The sequence below is a fragment of the Antedon bifida genome, chromosome 10 (assembly GCF_963402885.1).
Source record: "Antedon bifida chromosome 10, ecAntBifi1.1, whole genome shotgun sequence".
Classification (NCBI taxonomy): domain Eukaryota; kingdom Metazoa; phylum Echinodermata; class Crinoidea; order Comatulida; family Antedonidae; genus Antedon; species Antedon bifida.
The window spans coordinates 16,349,782-16,369,029 of record NC_136235.1 but is presented as its reverse complement, the minus strand read 5'-3'; the positions used below and the strand labels follow the sequence as shown (position 1 = coordinate 16,369,029).

Genomic DNA, 19,248 nt, shown 5'->3' with positions numbered 1-19,248 from the left:
AATAAAAAGTAAACATTTTAGTGCGGAGCGAGTGTACTACAGAATGCTATTCAAGTACTACACACAGACAGACGTAGATCATTGTGGCGTACTGATTGCATGATATTTTGGAAGGAAACAACTCAAATATTGAAAAAAAAAAACATTTTATAGATTTATGTTTATTATTGGATGTGTACTGGAATTATGATATGATTATACTGTACTAGGATGCCATGATGCTCACCAGCCGTAAGGTATTTGTTTGGTTTATATTTCCTGTTGTGTGTAACTACTGGTTACTGTCTGAAGCTGTTACCACTATACAACCATTGCATCTTGAAGTATTTGTTGGTGAAAATGCTGTATTTGAGTGCAATATTGATACACTAAGTTCTACATCCATGTGGAAATGGTTTAAGGGTGGTAGTAATATAATAGCCATGGAAGATCTGTTTGTAACATCAGGATATGAAGTAAAGATCAGCAACAGCAGAACAACCAGTACATTGACAATACTGAATACTACATTTGAGGATGAAAGTGTGTATACTTGTCAATTTGGTTTATCTTCACCAGAAGCCACTTTAATAATTAATGGGGGAATGAGGTTAGACTCAATGTATCCTCAGTGTGATTCAGACATGACGTCAATAAACACCGAGAAAACAGCACATCTAAGATGTAGTGCAAAAGGAGGGGATCCAAAACCAGATTTACAATGGTATAGAAATGGAATCAAGTTAATGGAAAATAACGATTTTTTAAATACTGAAACATTATCATACTTTGAAGGGCTAACACGTGTACTGACTATCGATGACGAATATGCAGTGTTTATGTGCAAGGCAGAAGGTCCAGCTGCCGATGAGAATCAGTCATGCCAGATACAGTTAAGAGTTCCCCCGGACGTTCATATATTCTCTAATGCAACGGCTTTTAAATCCGGAGATCTAGAATTGACTTGTAAAACAATGAGTCCATGGAAAATAACAGACTATATTTGGACGATTAATAACGAGTTATTAATTTTTAGTGAATTAAAGTATATCTTAAAGAACGATGGGAGAGGCATAGAAATATTTGATGTCAATCATAATTATAATATCTTAATTCGTTGTGACGTAACCACGTCTTCTGGATTGGTTGGTAGTGATACTATTGAGATAAAGCATGAAGATGAAACATCTGATGATCCAACTGATTTAATCTTAATTGTGTGTCTTTCAGTTGGTATGTTTTTTCTTGGATTGTGTATTGGTATATTGGTTAAATTTAGCAAACTTTTAAAACCATTCACATCTTTTTGCATGAATAAAACTGATTCTGATCAAGATACATCTGGAAATCAAGAAACGAGCACTGCTGAACCTTGTTACCAGAATACAATCATAGAAAATGATCAGACAGTATCTGGCGAAATGGCGTATTCAGGGCTAGTTCCAACAACTCCTTCAATATATACAGAACTAAATCAAATAAAGGTTAATGAATAAGAGGCATCATACACCAGACTCTGTCTAAACATGTTCTATTATGTCTGAATTACTATAAGGCATTCGATTTATGCACGATAGTTGTCTATCTATATAATGGTAACAACTATTTACATTGGTATTCTGTTTCATTATGTACTTCACTGCAGTACCCGATGGAAATATTCTACTTTTTCTTTGTGTTTTATATTATGTGTGTTATATATATTATGTAAAACTGTTTTATATATACTTAAGACATTTTGGGATTTTTTTTCATTTATTATTATGTATATATTTGTGAACGAATATGTTATTATATGATACAAATGACAAAAAAGTTTTAAACAAAAATATTATTAAAATAATTACCCTATAATAAAAAAGATAATGTTATGTTGTTACACCTATGTTATGTAAATAAATATTATATTAATATTAAATTGTGTTGTAATAACTGAACAGTCAGCAAGGAATATAAGATGACTTACCAGACTATATAATAGTATATATCAACCTTTTACAGTGAGTCTACTTTTTCTATAACTGTAGACACGATGATAATAGTGTTAATAGAAGAAAATGATGATAATGATTCTAAATAAATTACGATTGTCAAAATTATTAATTACAATAAATAAAAGATGACAATAAATTGTGACAAATAATAATAGAGGGTACACTCGCCGATGAGGTCAATTTAAATTGGAAGCGGCAATATGATTACGGTCAGCATGTAAAATAGCAGGGTTTGGTTTTTTTCAAATATGAAACATTGATGTGGATATAGTAACACTTACACACTACCGTTACTTTCGGTAAACCAACAACACGTCAGACTAAGACTAAGCAACAGCAAATGTGACCAATCAGAGCCCTCAGTCCATCTATACACTCAATGAAACTGTATCTGTCTAACTTACATTAACAACATTATCCTAATTACATGGGCCTAGACCATCTAGACCAAACCACACTATCTTTGTTGCAAGAAGCAATAGTCTACCTGGCGGGATTCGGACATGTGAATAGATACTAGAATATCCATATTGAATTCAGGAAGTTACTTTAAAAATAATATTATACTACTTATACGTCACTGACTGAAGAATTCTCTCTTATAGTAACACAAAAGTACTATACACAGAGCATAAAAGATTTCCATGCTTACGCACTAGCGATGCATAACAATTTAGAACAGTAGAGTCAGTGTACTATTATATAAGCACTACGCACATTTTAAACGTAGCAGGATGCAAATCATTCGTGTGGTTCTTCTGATGTTTATAGATAATCAGACGTATGGTTTTTTAAATGCGAGGCCTATAAATATTGATCATGTACACATGCTACTGGACTGGAGGTATGTTTTGATGAAAATGTCATGATGTTCGCTGGCCTTTGCAACGTTATATTTGTTTGGTCTATATTTTCTATTGTGTGTAACAACTTGTTAGTTTCTGAAGCTGTTACAACAATACAGCCATTGACTCTTGAAGTATTCGCTGGAGAAAATTCTGTATTTGAATGTAACGTTGACACACTTGAACCGATATTCCCTTGGCAATGGTTTAACAGTCTTGGCTTTAGAATAGCATTAGAAGATGTGTTTGTAGTGAATGGATATAGTGTTAGTATAAGTAACAATAGAAGAACCAGTGCGTTAACAATACTCAACACTACGCTCAGTCAAAGTCAGTATGCTTGTCAATATGGTTCTGTATCATCATACGTTAATCTGACAGTATTTGAAATAATGAAGTTAGACTCAACGTATCCAAAGTGTGAGGCAAACATAACGTTGATAAACACTTTGAAAACAGTCCAATTAAAATGTTATGCAAAAGGTGGCAATCCAAGACCAGAATTACAATGGTACAGAAACGGAGTCAAACTAACAGAACAGGTTGATCTCTTCGATGGTATGTCTTCATACTTTGACGAGTTAACACGTGTACTGACCATCGATGACGAAGAGGCTGTGTTTGTGTGTAAAGCAGAAGGACCAGCTGCCGATGAGAATCAGTCATGCCAGCTACAGTTAAGAGTTCCTCCACACGTCTATATAATCTATAACGCAACATCGTTTACTTCTGGAGGATCTCTGTGTCACACAGCCGCAATTACGGCTCTTTCGGACATGTAATTGCTGGTAACCAACGGTGAACAACGGTAAATAGCCACAACTGTACACATATAAATGTAAAAAGTAAAATTTAATAATAATCTTCGACAACCAATTCTTTCGTTTATAATTCAAACCCCCCAAAAAAAACCCAACCAATTCTCAAACAATGATACCGTATTCCTATTCCCCACAAACTTTATGCAATTCCCCAAATTTCCCAATCCTTCCAAACAAAATATCAACAATCTTCTTATTTTTAAATAAATCCCCGAAACCCCCCTTTCAAATACAATAATATCACAAGATGAATAATTAAACAATAATAAATGTCCACAATATCGTTCTTTCTTGCCTTCTCTCCTACGCTGACACAAAACAAATTAGAAAGATAAAAGTTAAAACGATTCTGCAAATAAACAACTCCCACGCCTCTGCTCCCGTTCTGCTTGTATTATCAATTATAATTCTTCCTATTTTCTGACATATAAATAAATCAAATATAAAGTTAAAATGTTTCTTGATGTCGTTCTGCCCTGCAATCCGCTCCCCGACCAATTATTTCTTTCTCCTTTTCCACGTAAAATAATATCAGTATCAATCCAGTTACTCTTCAATATTTCCAAACAATTCTTTACATGCAACAACGTCTGCTGTTTCCAACAATTATTTCTTCCGTCAATTTACATTCACAATTTAAATTAATCCTCAGTAATCTCAACAATTAACAGTTCTACATTTAAGTACAGCCTTATAGTATTACTTCCAACTCACAATTTATTTACTTCATGTATATCACTTTATTTCCTTTCTGCTTCAGCTCTATATCACCATAATTATCTCCAACTCACAATTTATTAACTTCATGTATATCTCTTTATTTCCTTTCTGCTTCAGCTCTATTTCACCATAATTCAATTACTTCTTCTCCTGTACGTCTTAGTTTCTCATATCAATATTCACCTATCCCTTTCTGGCTTAACATAACATAGCCCTCCTTCTCTGTCTCCTCTCAATTTCCATCTACCTCAAAATTCCCTCAATTATCCACATATCACCACCTTATCCTTCTCCACCAATCAGCAACTCACACACTAACTTAACTCTTATACCTCTCCTCCAATCAGCAAACACCACACAATCCTTCTCTGCAACACAAAAACTCTGCTCCACTGGCTTCACACAATAGCTTCCTAAAACAAAAGAAAGGGTCAAATAGTGAAAACAAAAGGAAAAGTAAGAATGACTTGCAAAATATATACACAACTTTATGTCACTTGTGACATTTACTCCCCTCTAAAAGAATAATGTATCAACATTTTCTCCATACCGTGACGGGTCCTATTTACACTCGACTTAAATAATCAGCTCCTACATTTTCACTGCCTTTAATCGCCTCTATTCGGAACTTGTACGGTTGTAGAGCCAGGGCCCATCTCATAATTCGCCCATTGGACAATTTCGCTCTGTGCATAAACACAAGCGGCTGGTGATCAGTTTCCAACGTGAAGTTTCGTCCATATAAATAAGACTCAAATTTTCGTACACTCCATACAATGGCTAAGCATTCTTTTTCCATCACTGAATATGCTTTTTCTCGAGGAAGCAGTTTCTTGCTAGCGTACGCCACGGGAAACTTCACGTCACCATACTGCTGCATTAGAACCGCTCCCACTCCATATTCGGACGCATCTGTTCTCAAAATAAAATCTTTGTTTAAATTAGGAAGGCATAAAATTGGAGTACTGTTTAATTTTTCCTTAAGTTTAACAAACGCACTTTCCTGGGCCTTCTCCCAACATATTCGGTTAGGTTCCCGATTCTTCGTTTTGTCGGTTAATGGACAAGCAATCACAGAGTAATTAGGAATGAACTTTCTATAGTAGTTAGTCATCCCAAGGAATGACCGGAGTTGTTTCTTTGTTTCTGGTTGTTTGGCTGACAAGATGCTTTGTATCTTCTCCACTCGAGGTTGAACATGTCCTTTCCCTACCACATGGCCAAGAAACTCGATTGTTTCATAACCAATGAAACATTTGCTTGGTCGAGCAGTTAGATTGGCCCTGCGGAGACGTCCAAACAATTCTGACAAACATTTCATATGTTGATCCCAAGAAGCTGTGTGAATTAGAATGTCATCAATATAATTAAGTGTATTATCCATTCCTTTGAGTAATTTTCTCATGATACGACTGAAAGTAGCCGGTGCATTGACTAAGCCGAACGGCATGACATTAAATTGAAACAAACCATCTGGTGTTAGAAAGGCTGTTAAAGGTTTTGACGCTTCATCCATGGGAACTTGCCAATACCCTTTACTTAAATCTATCTTAGTAAAATAATGATCATGGGCCAACTTTGTGAACAGTTCCTCTTGGTCCGGAATCGGTTCGGCGTCAAAAACTGTAACCTGATTAAGTTTCCGAAAGTCCACGCAGAATCGATTTGACCCATCCGGTTTCTTTACCAATACTATTGGAGAGGCAAACGGTGCCCCTGAAGGCTCCACTACACCCAGATTTAACATCATATTTACCTCATCCTTAATGGTACCTCGCAACGCATGTGGAAGTGGATAGGGCTTGGAACGGATTGTATCATCAGTTTCCAGCTTGATTTCATGCTGCCCAAGTGTAGTCTTACCCGGTAAATCCGTCAGTACATCTTTGTAGTTTCCGATAAGTCGGTGCACCTCATGCTTTAGTGTATCATCCAGGCTTTCGTTGATGTGGATGTCGGCTGTTGTTTCTTTTGCTAGTAGAGGGTGGAGCTGTAAAAGATTCTCATTAGATAGATGATAATTTTGGTTATTTGTAAATGTTTCATTAGGTTCGCATTCAATAACAGCGGTGCTAGCTAATTCAAGGATACCAGAAGGCTCGGATACCCCTAAGGCAGCACTAATGTCTGCGGTTCGCTCATAATACTTTTCAAGAGATTGGCGTGAAATATTTTGAATTTCCCGTTAAGGTCAATTTGGTAGTCTAGATACCCAAATTTCTTTACAACCTTAAAAGGACCTTTCCATTGAAGCAATAGTTTGTTTTTGTCTGTGGGTAATAAAAGTAGTACCTTATCCCCAACCTCAAATTCCCGGGACTTACTCTTTTTGTCATAATATTGTTTGTACCTGACCTTAGATTTTTGTAGATTCTTCTGAGCCATCTGACAGGTTTCATGTAGTCGTTCCCGTAAATCCATAACGTACTGGTAGGTGGTTTTTGTTTCTGGTGTTTCGATTTCTTCGGTCCACAATTCCCTTAGGATGGACATGGGTCCTCGTACGGTACGGCCATATAACAGTTCAAAAGGAGAAAACCCTAAACTTTCTTGTGAAGATTCCCTAACCGCAAAAAGTAGTGGGTCAATGTAACGATCCCAATCAGTAGGCCTTTCTGCACACATACGTTTCAGCATTTGTTTGAGTGTTCCATTGAACCGTTCGACCAAACCATTACAAGCTGGGTGATATGGAGATGTCATTACCTGACGTATAGACAACAACTTACTAACTTGCCTCATGACTTCAGATGTAAATTGTGATCCCCTATCGGTAAGCATTTCTTTCGGGATACCAAGTCTAGAGAAAACACCAACCAAGGCCTCAGCAACCCGTTCAGCTTCAATATTTGGTAGAGGCACTGCCTCTGGATAACGAGTAGCAAAATCTATTATTGTGAGTATATAACGATTACGACCTTTAGACATGGGGAAAATGGGACCAACTATATCAACGGCAATCCGTTCAAACGGCACCTCGATCAAAGGCATGCTTCCTAGAGGCACTTTCGTAACTCTACCTTTTTGTACAGTTCTCTGACAAATGTCACAGGATCGACAATATCGAGTAATATCTGCAGTTACCCCGGGCCACCAAAATGTTGTCAACACTTTATCTGTCGTCTTTTTTACCCCTTGGTGTCCTCCTAATAAGGTTTCATGGGCTTGGCGCATTACCTGGCGTCGATAGTCAGCTGGCACTACTAGTTGGGTAAACTTATCCCCGTGTTCAATATTAGGAGAGGAAAATTGCCTATATAATAGGTCTTTATGATAAATAAACCTAGCCTCGGCTTGTTTGTTACTCACAGTTGTAGTTTGTTTCTCTGCAAGATCCTTGAATTTTGCAAGGCTGATATCTTGTTGCTGGGCGGTTTTCAGAATTCCCGCTGTGATGATTTGCTTGTGTATTTCTGTAGTTTTAAGTGTTCTGAATGGTTTATCCATAGTGTTAGCTTGAGACTGGGTAACAACAGAACATCCTTGAAGATTTCGCTCTGTCCATGTGGGATCTGGATTTCCTGGTGCTCGTACTCCTGCAATATTACCTAATATCAAGTCATAAATAGGGTTATTCATACATAGTGCATACGTCTTTCCTGAAAAAAATGGAGTATTAACATGTATTAATGCAACCGGTAAGTTGCGAACCGTGCCATCAATCAGCACACAGGTTTTCTCCTTACCAGTAAGTTGTTCGGCTGATACAAGATCTTTCTTCACAACCACCCCACTACAGCCACTGTCACGAAGAACAGAGACGCAGCGTGACCCAACACAACCTGTATAAACGGGCATTTTACTAATTGAATTATTTAGAGCCGCTGTCATAATTGGAAGACAGTGCCCACATTGAAGAGTGACCTTATCACCATCATTATTGATACAACATTGATTTAAAGACTCTGACATTTTCGTAACCATACTGGCCCCCACATCGGGAATTTCTTCTTTGGCTTTACATTCGTGTTGGTTTGTACATTTCTGGCAATCAGACTCTGTTTGTGGTGAAGTAGACAACCCAGCGCAACTGTTGGCGTCCTGTCTACAATTTCTGGCAATATGTCCTGTTTTTAAGCATCGGTAACATTTTGGAGGAGAGTTTGGCTTATGCATAGTTGAGGCTCTGCAATTTCTAGCTAGGTGACCTACACGATGACATATAAAACAAGTTGGACTACGGAAACTAGAAGGGCTTTGTGATGAGGATGTACTGGGAACATTATTAGAGGAGAGTTGAGGAGAATTTGGCTCTTTTTGTTTAAACTCTATTGGTTTACCAAATAATCCCCCACGAGCTTCCAAATATTGCTCCGCAATTTCAGCCATCGCTTGTATCGTTTTCGGTTGACGTTCCCTTAGGAACAGAGCTAGGTCCTTCCCACACCCATCGGTAAACTGCTCTCGCAGCAATAAATCTTTTAACCCCTGAAAGGTTTTTTCCCCCTCTGCTAGGTCAATCCACCTATCAAGATAATTGCTTATCCTCGCAGCAAATTGCGGGCCGCTTTCTCCGTATTCGGGCTTAGCTGTTCGTAACTTATGTCGAAATCCATCGGCGGTTAACTGAAACCGTTTTAGAAGAGCCAATTTCAACAGTTTGTAATCGTTAGCTTCAGCTGACGACAACCTGGAATAAACCTCGAGAGCCTTCCCAGTTAGTAGGGCACTTAAGTTAACCGGCCACTCAATAATACTCTACCACCCGGCCGTGCCCGATTCTTTTCTTGTTCTAATTGGATTTCTAACCTTCGCATTTCTATGAGATAGGCCTGATTCTCAGCTTCTTTCGCCCTTTCGTTTTCTCTCTCTTTTTCTTCACTCGCTCTTTTTCTCTCTGCTTCGTCCCTCTCTAGTACCTCTCTTCTCTCTCTCTCTTCCTTCTCTAGTGCCTCTCTTCTCTCTCTCTCTTCCTTCTCTAGTGCCTCTCTTCTCTCTCTCTCTTCCTTCTCTAGTGCCTCTCTTCTCTCTCTCTCTTCCTTCTCTAGTGCCTCTCTTCTCTCTCTCTCTTCCCTGTCTCTGTTTCGCTCCATTTCTTCTCTCTCCCTGTCCCTGTTTCGCTGTTTTTCTTCTCTCTCCCTGTTTCTCTCTTCTCTCTCTAGTGCTCTCTCTTCTCTCTCTAGTGCTCTCTCTTCTCTCTCTCTGGCAGCTTCCTCTCTCTTTTCCACAAACTCTCTTAATTCCACTCCATCTAACCCCAACGCTTTTCCTGCGTCAACAATTTTAGTGAGATCCATTTCTTAAGAAAAAAAAATATATATATATATATATAAGTATCCAATATAAGTATACAGTATGCCAATAATATGGCAAATAGACAATCCAAGAATCACGTACAATTGTTTCATCTACCAATGTTCACGCTAGGTTACAAAGTCTCCCGGACGAGCCCCCATAAATGTCACACAGCCGCAATTACGGCTCTTTCGGACATGTAATTGCTGGTAACCAACGGTGAACAACGGTAAATAGCCACAACTGTACACATATAAATGTAAAAAGTAAAATTTAATAATAATCTTCGACAACCAATTCTTTCGTTTATAATTCAAACCCCCCAAAAAAAACCCAACCAATTCTCAAACAATGATACCGTATTCCTATTCCCCACAAACTTTATGCAATTCCCCAAATTTCCCAATCCTTCCAAACAAAATATCAACAATCTTCTTATTTTTAAATAAATCCCCGAAACCCCCCTTTCAAATACAATAATATCACAAGATGAATAATTAAACAATAATAAATGTCCACAATATCGTTCTTTCTTGCCTTCTCTCCTACGCTGACACAAAACAAATTAGAAAGATAAAAGTTAAAACGATTCTGCAAATAAACAACTCCCACGCCTCTGCTCCCGTTCTGCTTGTATTATCAATTATAATTCTTCCTATTTTCTGACATATAAATAAATCAAATATAAAGTTAAAATGTTTCTTGATGTCGTTCTGCCCTGCAATCCGCTCCCCGACCAATTATTTCTTTCTCCTTTTCCACGTAAAATAATATCAGTATCAATCCAGTTACTCTTCAATATTTCCAAACAATTCTTTACATGCAACAACGTCTGCTGTTTCCAACAATTATTTCTTCCGTCAATTTACATTCACAATTTAAATTAATCCTCAGTAATCTCAACAATTAACAGTTCTACATTTAAGTACAGCCTTATAGTATTACTTCCAACTCACAATTTATTTACTTCATGTATATCACTTTATTTCCTTTCTGCTTCAGCTCTATATCACCATAATTATCTCCAACTCACAATTTATTAACTTCATGTATATCTCTTTATTTCCTTTCTGCTTCAGCTCTATTTCACCATAATTCAATTACTTCTTCTCCTGTACGTCTTAGTTTCTCATATCAATATTCACCTATCCCTTTCTGGCTTAACATAACATAGCCCTCCTTCTCTGTCTCCTCTCAATTTCCATCTACCTCAAAATTCCCTCAATTATCCACATATCACCACCTTATCCTTCTCCACCAATCAGCAACTCACACACTAACTTAACTCTTATACCTCTCCTCCAATCAGCAAACACCACACAATCCTTCTCTGCAACACAAAAACTCTGCTCCACTGGCTTCACACAATAGCTTCCTAAAACAAAAGAAAGGGTCAAATAGTGAAAACAAAAGGAAAAGTAAGAATGACTTGTTTAACAGTAAGTCCATGGAAAGTAACAGAGTACACTTGGATGATTAATAACGAGTTATTAAATATGAGTAAATTAAAGTATATCTTAAAGAACGATGGGAGAGACATTGCAATATTTGATCTCAATCAAAATAATATCTTAATTCGTTGTGACGTAATCACGTCTTCTGGATTAGTTGGTAGCGAAACTATTGAGATAAAGTATGAAGATGAAACGTCTAATGATACAAACATGGAGATCCATGATTCAAGTAATTTAACCTTAATTGTGTGTCTTTCAGTTGGTATATTTTTTCTTGGATTGTGTATTGGTATTTTAGTTAACTTCATCAAATTTTTTAAATCATTTCCATCTTTTTGCATGAATAAAACTGATTCTGATAAAAATAGATCTGGAAATCAAGACACGAGCATTGCTGAACCTTGTTACCAGAATACAATCATAGAAAATGATCAGGCAGCATCTGGAGAAATGACGTATTCAGGGCTATTTCCAACAACTCCCTCAATATACACAGAACTAAATAAAATAAAGGTTAATGAATAAGAGTCATAATACATCAGACTCTGCTGAATTACTAGGCATTCGATTTATGCATGATAGTTTGTCTATCTAATGGTAACAACTGATTTACAGTAGTCTGTTTCTTTACGTACTTTATTGCAGTACCCAGTGTAACTATTCTACTTTTGCTTTGTGCTTTGTATTACAAGAAAGGTCAAGTCTGCAAATAATGTAAACTGTTTGATATAGATTTAGGGTTTTTTATGCATGTATTTATGAAGGAATATGTTATTATATTTTATGATACAAATGACAAAAAGCTTTTAAAAAAGAAATGTATATTGTAGTCTTAATAATATAATCGTTCAATATTTTATTGGTTTTAAATATATATCTGTAGTAGACACAATGATGAGTCCTAAAATAATTACCCTATAATAAAAAAGATAATGTTATGCTGTTACACCTATGTTATGTAAATAAATATTACATTAAAATTAAATTGTGTTGTAATAATTGTACAGTCAGCAAGGAATACAAGATGAATTACAGACTATATAATAGTAAATATCAACCTTTGCAGTGGGTATACTTTTTTCATAGAATGATAACTGTAGGCCCTGATGATGATAATGATGATGATGATTTTAAATAAAGAAAAGATGACAATATATAGTGAAGAATAATAATAGAGGGTGCACTCCGATGAGGCCAATTTAATTTGGTCAGCATGCAAAACAGCAGGGCTAACCTGTTTGGTTTTTCTCAAATATGAAAACTTGCTGTGGATATAGTAACACTTACACATACCGTTACTTTTGGTAAACCAACAACACGTCAAACTAAGGTTAAGCAACAGCAAATGTGACCCAGAATAGCACTCAGTCCATATATATACTCAATGAAACTGTATCTTTCTAACTTACATGGCACTGTTTGTAACATTATCATAATTACATGGGCCTAGACTATCTCAAGTTGTTGAAGCAGTAGTCTACCTGGCGGGATTCGGACATGTGAATAGATACTAGAATCATTCATATTGCATTCAAGAAGCTACTTTAAAAATAATTATATTATACTACTTATACGTCACTGACTGAAGAATTCTTTCTTATGTAAACAAAAATACTATACACAGAGCATATCTATATATATATCGTATCTATGAATCTAACACGTTGTAAAATACACCTTTCTTTCATGAATATGCATAATGTAAATTAATTATAAATTAACTGTATATGACGACTAAATGATTAATTATGAGAAAATAGCATTCTGCAGCTGCTATCGTATTTTCGAATAATATGTTGCATGTCAAAATATATAAGCTTAAACAGTGTCCGTTGTACAATGATCTCATATAGTCGATACATCTTTGGTCATAATAAAAGATCCAATTTTGCTTTCTGGTTTCATGAAATTATCTAGCTAGATTCAAATTTATCGATGACATAGTATCATTATTATCGTTAAACAAGTTGAATGCAGGAACTTGTTCTGCATAAATAAATGCCATTAGGAAAAATAAATAAACACAAAGGGCAATAGAATTGCATGCATTAGAATGAAAATGTAAGCACCACCGATGCATAACGATTTAACGGTGTGAAATAAGAAGTAACCAATTTAGTGTGGGGCGACTGTACTGCAGAATGCTATTCAGGGACTACACAAAGACTGACGTAGATCATTGCATGATATCTTGGAAGGAAACAACCATAACATGATCAAATATTGAAAAAATCATTTTAAAGATTTGTGTTTATTACTGGATGTGTACTGGAGGTATATTTTGATTATACTGTACTAGGATGCCATGATGCTCACCGGCCGTATAATTTGGTTTATATTTCCTGTTGTGTGTAACTACTGGTTACTCTCTGAAGCTGTTGCAATACAACCATTGAATCTTGAAGTATTTATTGGTGAAAATGCTGTATTTGAATGCAATGTTGATGCACTAAGTTCTTCGTCCAAGTGGCATTGGTTTAAGGGTGACGGTGAATTAATAGCCAGGGAAGGTGCGTTTGTAGGTAATGGATTTGAATTAATGATAAGTAACAGTAGAACAACCAGTACATTGACAATACCAAACACTTCCATTGAAGATGGAGATACTTATCATTGTCAGATTGGTTTTGTATCACCATACGCCACTCTTACGGTTATCGAGAGAATGAGGTTAGACTCAGTGTATCCCCAGTGTTATTCAGACATGACGTCAATAAACACCGAGAAAACAGCACAAATAACATGTAGGGCAAAAGGAGGGGATCCAAAACCAGAATTACAATGGTACAGAAATGGATTTAAATTATTGGAAAATCAAGATTCTTGGAATACTGAAACGTCATCATACTTTGACAAGTTAACACGTGTACTGACCATCGATGACGAAGAGGCTGTGTTTATGTGTAAAGCAGAAGGACTAGCTGCAGATGAGAATCAGTCATGCCAGGTACAGTTAAGAGTTCCTCCAGACGTTCACATATTCTCTAATGCAACCGCTTTTAAATCCGGAGATCTAGAATTGACTTGTAAAACAATGAGTCCATGGAAAATAACGGATTATATTTGGACGATTAATAACGAGTTATTAATTTTTAGTAAATTAAAGTATATCTTAAAGAACGATGGGAGAAACATAGACATATTTGACGTCAATCATAATTGTAATATTTTCATTCGTTGTGACGTAACCACGTCTTCTGGATTGGTTGGTAACGATACCATTGAGGTAAAGTATGAAGATAAAACATCTAATGATTCAAATGACTTACCTATAACCTTAATTGTGTGTCTTTCATTTTGTATGTTTTTTCTTGGATTGTGTATTGGTATTTTAGTTAAATTCAGCAAAGTTTTAAAATCAATCAGATCGATTTTCATGAATAAAACTAATCCTGATCAAAATGGATCTGAGAATCACGATACGAGCATTCCTGAACCTTGTTACCAGAATACAATCATAGAAAATGATCAGACAATATCTGGTGAAATGACGTATTGGACGTAGTTCCAACTCCTTCAATATATACAGAACTAAATCAAATAAAGGTTAATGAATAAGATTCATAATACATCAGACTCTGTTTAAACATGTTCTATTGTATCTGAATTACTAGGCATTCGATTTATGCATGATAGTTTGTCTATCTAATGGTAACAACTGATTTACATTGGTAGTCTGTTTATTTACGTACTTTATTGCAGTACCCGGTGTAAATATTCTACTTTTGCTTTGTGCTTTCTTTAAAAAGGAAGGTCTAGTCTGCATATTTAATGTAAAACTGTTATATACTTAAGACTGTTGGGGTTTTTTTCTATTTTTTATGTATATATAGACTTTTATAGAAAATTGTATTATATTCTATGATACAAATGACGAAAAGCTTTTCAAAAAGAAATAGTTTTGTTTTGTATACTGTAGTACTGTAGTCTTAATAATCGAAGTATAATAATATAATCGTTCAATATGTTATTGGTTTTAAATACATATCTGTAATCTCATAATGGTGAGTCTTAAAATAATGACCCTATAATAAAAAAGATGTTATGTTGATACACCAATGTTATGTAAATAAATATTATATTAAATATTAAATTGTGTTGTAATAATTGTACAGTCAGCAAGGAATACAAGATGACTTACCAGACTAAATGATAGTAAAGATCAACCCTACAGTGAGTATACTTTTTCCGTAGAATGATATGTGTATGATGACTGTAGGCCCTCTAATGATAATAGTGATAAAGAAGAAAATGATGATGATGATGATCATTCTAAATAAAATTACGATTGTGACTTTAATGATTATAATAAAGAAAAGATGACAATAAATAGTGAAAAATAATAGTAGAGGGTGTACTCCGATGAAGCCAATTTAATTTGGAAGTGGCAATATGATAATACGGTCAGCATGCAAAACAGCAGAGCTAACATGTTTAGTTTTTCAACACTTACACACATACCGTTACTTTTGGTAAACTGACAACACTTCAAACTAAGACTAAGCAACAGCAAATGTGACCAATCAGTCCCCCTCTATATACTCATTGAAACTGTTTCTGTCTAACTTACATGGCACTGTTTTTAAAAACATTATCATAATCACATGGGTCTAGACTATCTAGACTAGACCAGACTATCTTTGTTGCAAGAATCAATAGTCTCCTGGCGGGATTCGGACATGTGAATAGATACTAGAATATCCATATTTAATTCAGGAAGTTACTTTAAAAATAATAATATTATACTACTTATACGTCACTGACTGAAGAATTCTTTCTTGTATTAACACAAAAGTACTATACACAGAGCATAAAAGATTTTCATGCTTAAGCACTAGCGATGCATAACAATTTAGAACAGTAGAGTCAGTGTACTATTACATAAGTACTACGTACATTTTAAACGTAGCAGGATGCAAATCATTCGTGTAGTTCTTCTGATGTTTATAGATAATCAGACGTATGGTACTTTTTAAATGCGAGGGCTATAAATATTGATCATGTACATCATGTCATGATGTTCGCTGGCCTTTGCAACGTTATATTTGTTTGGTCTATATTGTCTATTGTGTGTAACAACTTGTTAGTTTCTGAAGCTGTTACAACAATACAGCCATTGACTCTTGAAGTATTCGCTGGAGAAAATGCTGTATTTGAATGTAACGTTGACACACTTGAACCGATATTCCATTGGCAATGGTTTAAAGGTCCTGATGTTAGAATAGCACTGGAAGGTATGTTTGTTGTGAATGGATATAGTGTTAGTATAAGTAACAATAGAAGAACCAGTGCGTTAACAATATTCAACACTACGCTCAGTCATGGCCAAAGTCAGTATGCTTGTCAATATGGCTCTGTATCATCATACGTTAATTTGACAGTATTTGAGAGAAAGAAGTTAGACTCAACGTATCCAAAGTGTGAGGCAAACATAACGTTAATAAACACTTTGAAAACAGTCCAATTAAAATGTTATGCAAAAGGAGGTGATCCAATACCAGAATTACAATGGTACAGAAACGGAGTCAAACTATTAGAACATGTTGATATCTTCGATGGAAAGTCTTCATACTTCGATGTTTTAACACGTGCACTGACTTATGACGACGAGGGAGCAGTATTCTTGTGTAATGCCGATGGGTCGGCAGTTAGAGGAAACCAATCGTGTCAGGTAAGGCTAAATACTCGCCCAGACGTCATCATAACCTATGCTAAAACATCTTTTACCGCTGGCGATTCTCTAGAATTTACTTGTACAGCAATGAGTCCATGGAAGATCATTACTTACGTTTGGACAATAAACAATGAGTTGGTAACTGCGTCAGGGCACCGCTTCAGTATAAGAGATAACATGACAATGCTAGTTGTTAGTGATTTACAATCGAGTGACAATGACGCAGAAATAAAATGTGAAGCAATGACAACATCTGGTCTTACCGGTACTGATTCAGTCACAATTTTATTTAACGACCTTTCAATAACCACTGACAGTGAATCTGACTTTCCAATTTTCATTTTATATATTGGAGGAGTCCTACTCTTGATATTAATATTCATAGTAATTGTAGTATTAGTAAAACGTCAGAAGAAACAAGGGAAAACATCTATAACCAAAACGGAACGTGTAACATTTAAAAAGTCAACTCATTCAAAAGATGGAATAGTGAATATTGTTTCTCTAGATAATCCTACCTTCACATATGATCCAGAATCTGTTTACGGTATTAACGAAGAGTTTAATAATCCTCATGTCGTGAGGATTAGACTTAATGATTATGATATAGATGATAACGGTAATGATGAATTTAGGTCATACGAAGGACAAGGTTTTGAAACTTACGCAAATGCAGAATCCGTTGCCAGCATTGGAAGCTTTTGCAGTTTCAACAGTTTTGATCAAGATGATGGAGATCACCGTCCTGTTTATGATAATGTAGGAAGCCAACCTAGTATAGATATTGGTCTTGTTATGCAAGAAAGTCAGATGAACAGACACATTAATACAATTAGTGTTGATGATCTATACGCAAAACCAATCAGGAAGAGACGGGTAACAGGCGACACAAGATCGCTTGATGGAATCGATAATGTTGAAGAACAATACGCAAAACCGATTAAGAAGAATAGAAGTAAGCTACTACATCGGCAATCAATACACCAATCTCTTGAAAACGTTCGAAGACCAAATATAAAAAATGACACAATGTATAGCAGAGTAGAGTCATTTGATGATCTATACGCTAAGCCTAATAAAACTCGTGCAACTGGACAGCCTAAAGAGTTCAAACCTAAACAGAGCATAAAGCCGAAACTCCCGCCAAAACCTACGTATATTAATGGGCGTTCTACCATTCGTAAAAAGTTCGACCCTGAAGAGAGTGACAAACCTAAAACTCCTACCAAACCTAGCCCTATCAATGCGCGCTCTTCGGTTCGTGAAGACTCCGACCAAAAGCAACGTACCAAACCAAAACTTCCTCCAAAACCTAGATCAACTAATATTGATCCTAAAACACTGCCAAATGTACCATCTGGCAACCAGTTCATGCCAACTTCATTACCCTCAATGGATTTTACATATTCGAGTATTGCATAGATGTATTCAGTATACAATTGAACTTAATTTTGTTTGGTAATTACAATGTTTTGAATTGAAAAGAACGATGCCGTTACTCATACCATGCCAAAAGACGATGATAAGCCTTAAACCATATAGACTAAAAATACAATGTTTAAAATGTATTCAAAAGTAGTTTCGTTGTAAGTTATAAAATATGTTAAATATTGCCTTCTTTTTAATTCTAAAGTTAGGCATAAACGAAATGGAACTGTGACCAATTTTCCAAATAAACTGAATTGATTTATGATATTTTAATTTTAAAAAACGGAAAAACTTCGATTCCAGTATACTATGTTTATAGATGACAATTAATTCAAAATGTTTAAATATTTATTTCATTTACATTGATATTATATCATTCACCCCTCTGTCTATAGGCCTAATCAGTATATAATCTGAGATCCTGATGACTTGCTTGTTTTGTATTTCTTATTGAAAAGCAAACGGACAATAGCTTTTAAAAAACCTAATGTTGGATTATGAAAGTAAAAGAGAAATTGAAAGTTTTAATAATAAAAGAAACACAACGTATAAATACTGAACAAGTATTCTAATAACAATACAGTATATATACTGAATGATGATTGAATAAAAGTGGTATTTTACAACAAAAGAAAGAATTTATAGTATGCCATATCAAAGTGTATTTTGTAATGTATAGATAGATAGGCATTCGCAATCATTTTTAGTCGCGTACAATGCGACTCTACAGCTCACTATGTCGGTCGGTCGGTTGGCCGGTCGGTCGGTAAACACTAACTCAAATTTGAGCACGCGACTGCAGCCTTGTTAATATTAAAAATGAATATCAAATGCAAATTGCCAAATTGTTTATTGTATTATAATAAATTATATGTTTATAATTTTAAATATTGTCTGTACTTTTCTATTTTTACGCATTTTAAACTGGAGTGTATTAAATATTATTATTTGTATATTTGAATTTTTAATTGTTAACATTGCCATTAAAAAAACAGAGTAAACGTAACCGAAACAATATTTGTACAGTATAATTACGCTTACAAATTGTTATATTTTCCTCATGTATATTAATAACCTTTGGAAATATTGTATTACATT

General features: G+C 35.3%; 4 protein-coding genes across 5 annotated transcripts; 3 read left to right on the top strand and 1 right to left on the bottom strand.

The window, feature by feature from the left end:
- Nucleotides 1–14,967, top strand: LOC144854865 (cell adhesion molecule 3-like). 2 transcript variants are annotated; one of them, XM_078712864.1, is made up of 2 exons: nt 1–1,555; nt 14,685–14,967. In XM_078712864.1, the coding sequence occupies exon 1, from the start codon at nt 216–218 to the stop codon at nt 1,473–1,475; it is 1,260 nt and encodes a 419-aa protein (XP_078568990.1). In that variant the 5' UTR covers nt 1–215; the 3' UTR covers nt 1,476–1,555; nt 14,685–14,967. The 2 variants fall into 2 exon arrangements, with proteins under 2 accessions (XP_078568990.1, XP_078568991.1); XM_078712865.1 differs by lacking the exon at nt 14,685–14,967 and adding an exon at nt 11,631–11,711.
- On the bottom strand, nt 4,381–9,033 carry LOC144854092 (uncharacterized). Its single transcript, XM_078711976.1, has 2 exons — nt 7,908–9,033; nt 4,381–4,772 (listed from the first exon to the last, which is right to left on the bottom strand). Exons 1-2 carry the CDS (start codon nt 8,686–8,688, stop codon nt 4,642–4,644), a joined length of 912 nt encoding a protein of 303 aa, XP_078568102.1. The 5' UTR covers nt 8,689–9,033; the 3' UTR covers nt 4,381–4,641.
- LOC144853503 (cell adhesion molecule 2-like) lies at nt 13,357–14,692 on the top strand. The gene has a single exon (XM_078711198.1). It carries the CDS (start codon nt 13,357–13,359, stop codon nt 14,551–14,553), a length of 1,197 nt encoding a protein of 398 aa, XP_078567324.1. The 3' UTR covers nt 14,554–14,692.
- A 1,098-nt stretch (nt 14,968–16,065) lies between the features above and the next one.
- Nucleotides 16,066–18,848, top strand: LOC144853502 (uncharacterized). Its single transcript, XM_078711197.1, has one exon. The coding sequence runs from the start codon at nt 16,066–16,068 to the stop codon at nt 18,142–18,144; it is 2,079 nt and encodes a 692-aa protein (XP_078567323.1). The 3' UTR covers nt 18,145–18,848.
- The last annotated feature ends 400 nt before the right edge of the window (nt 18,849–19,248 follow it).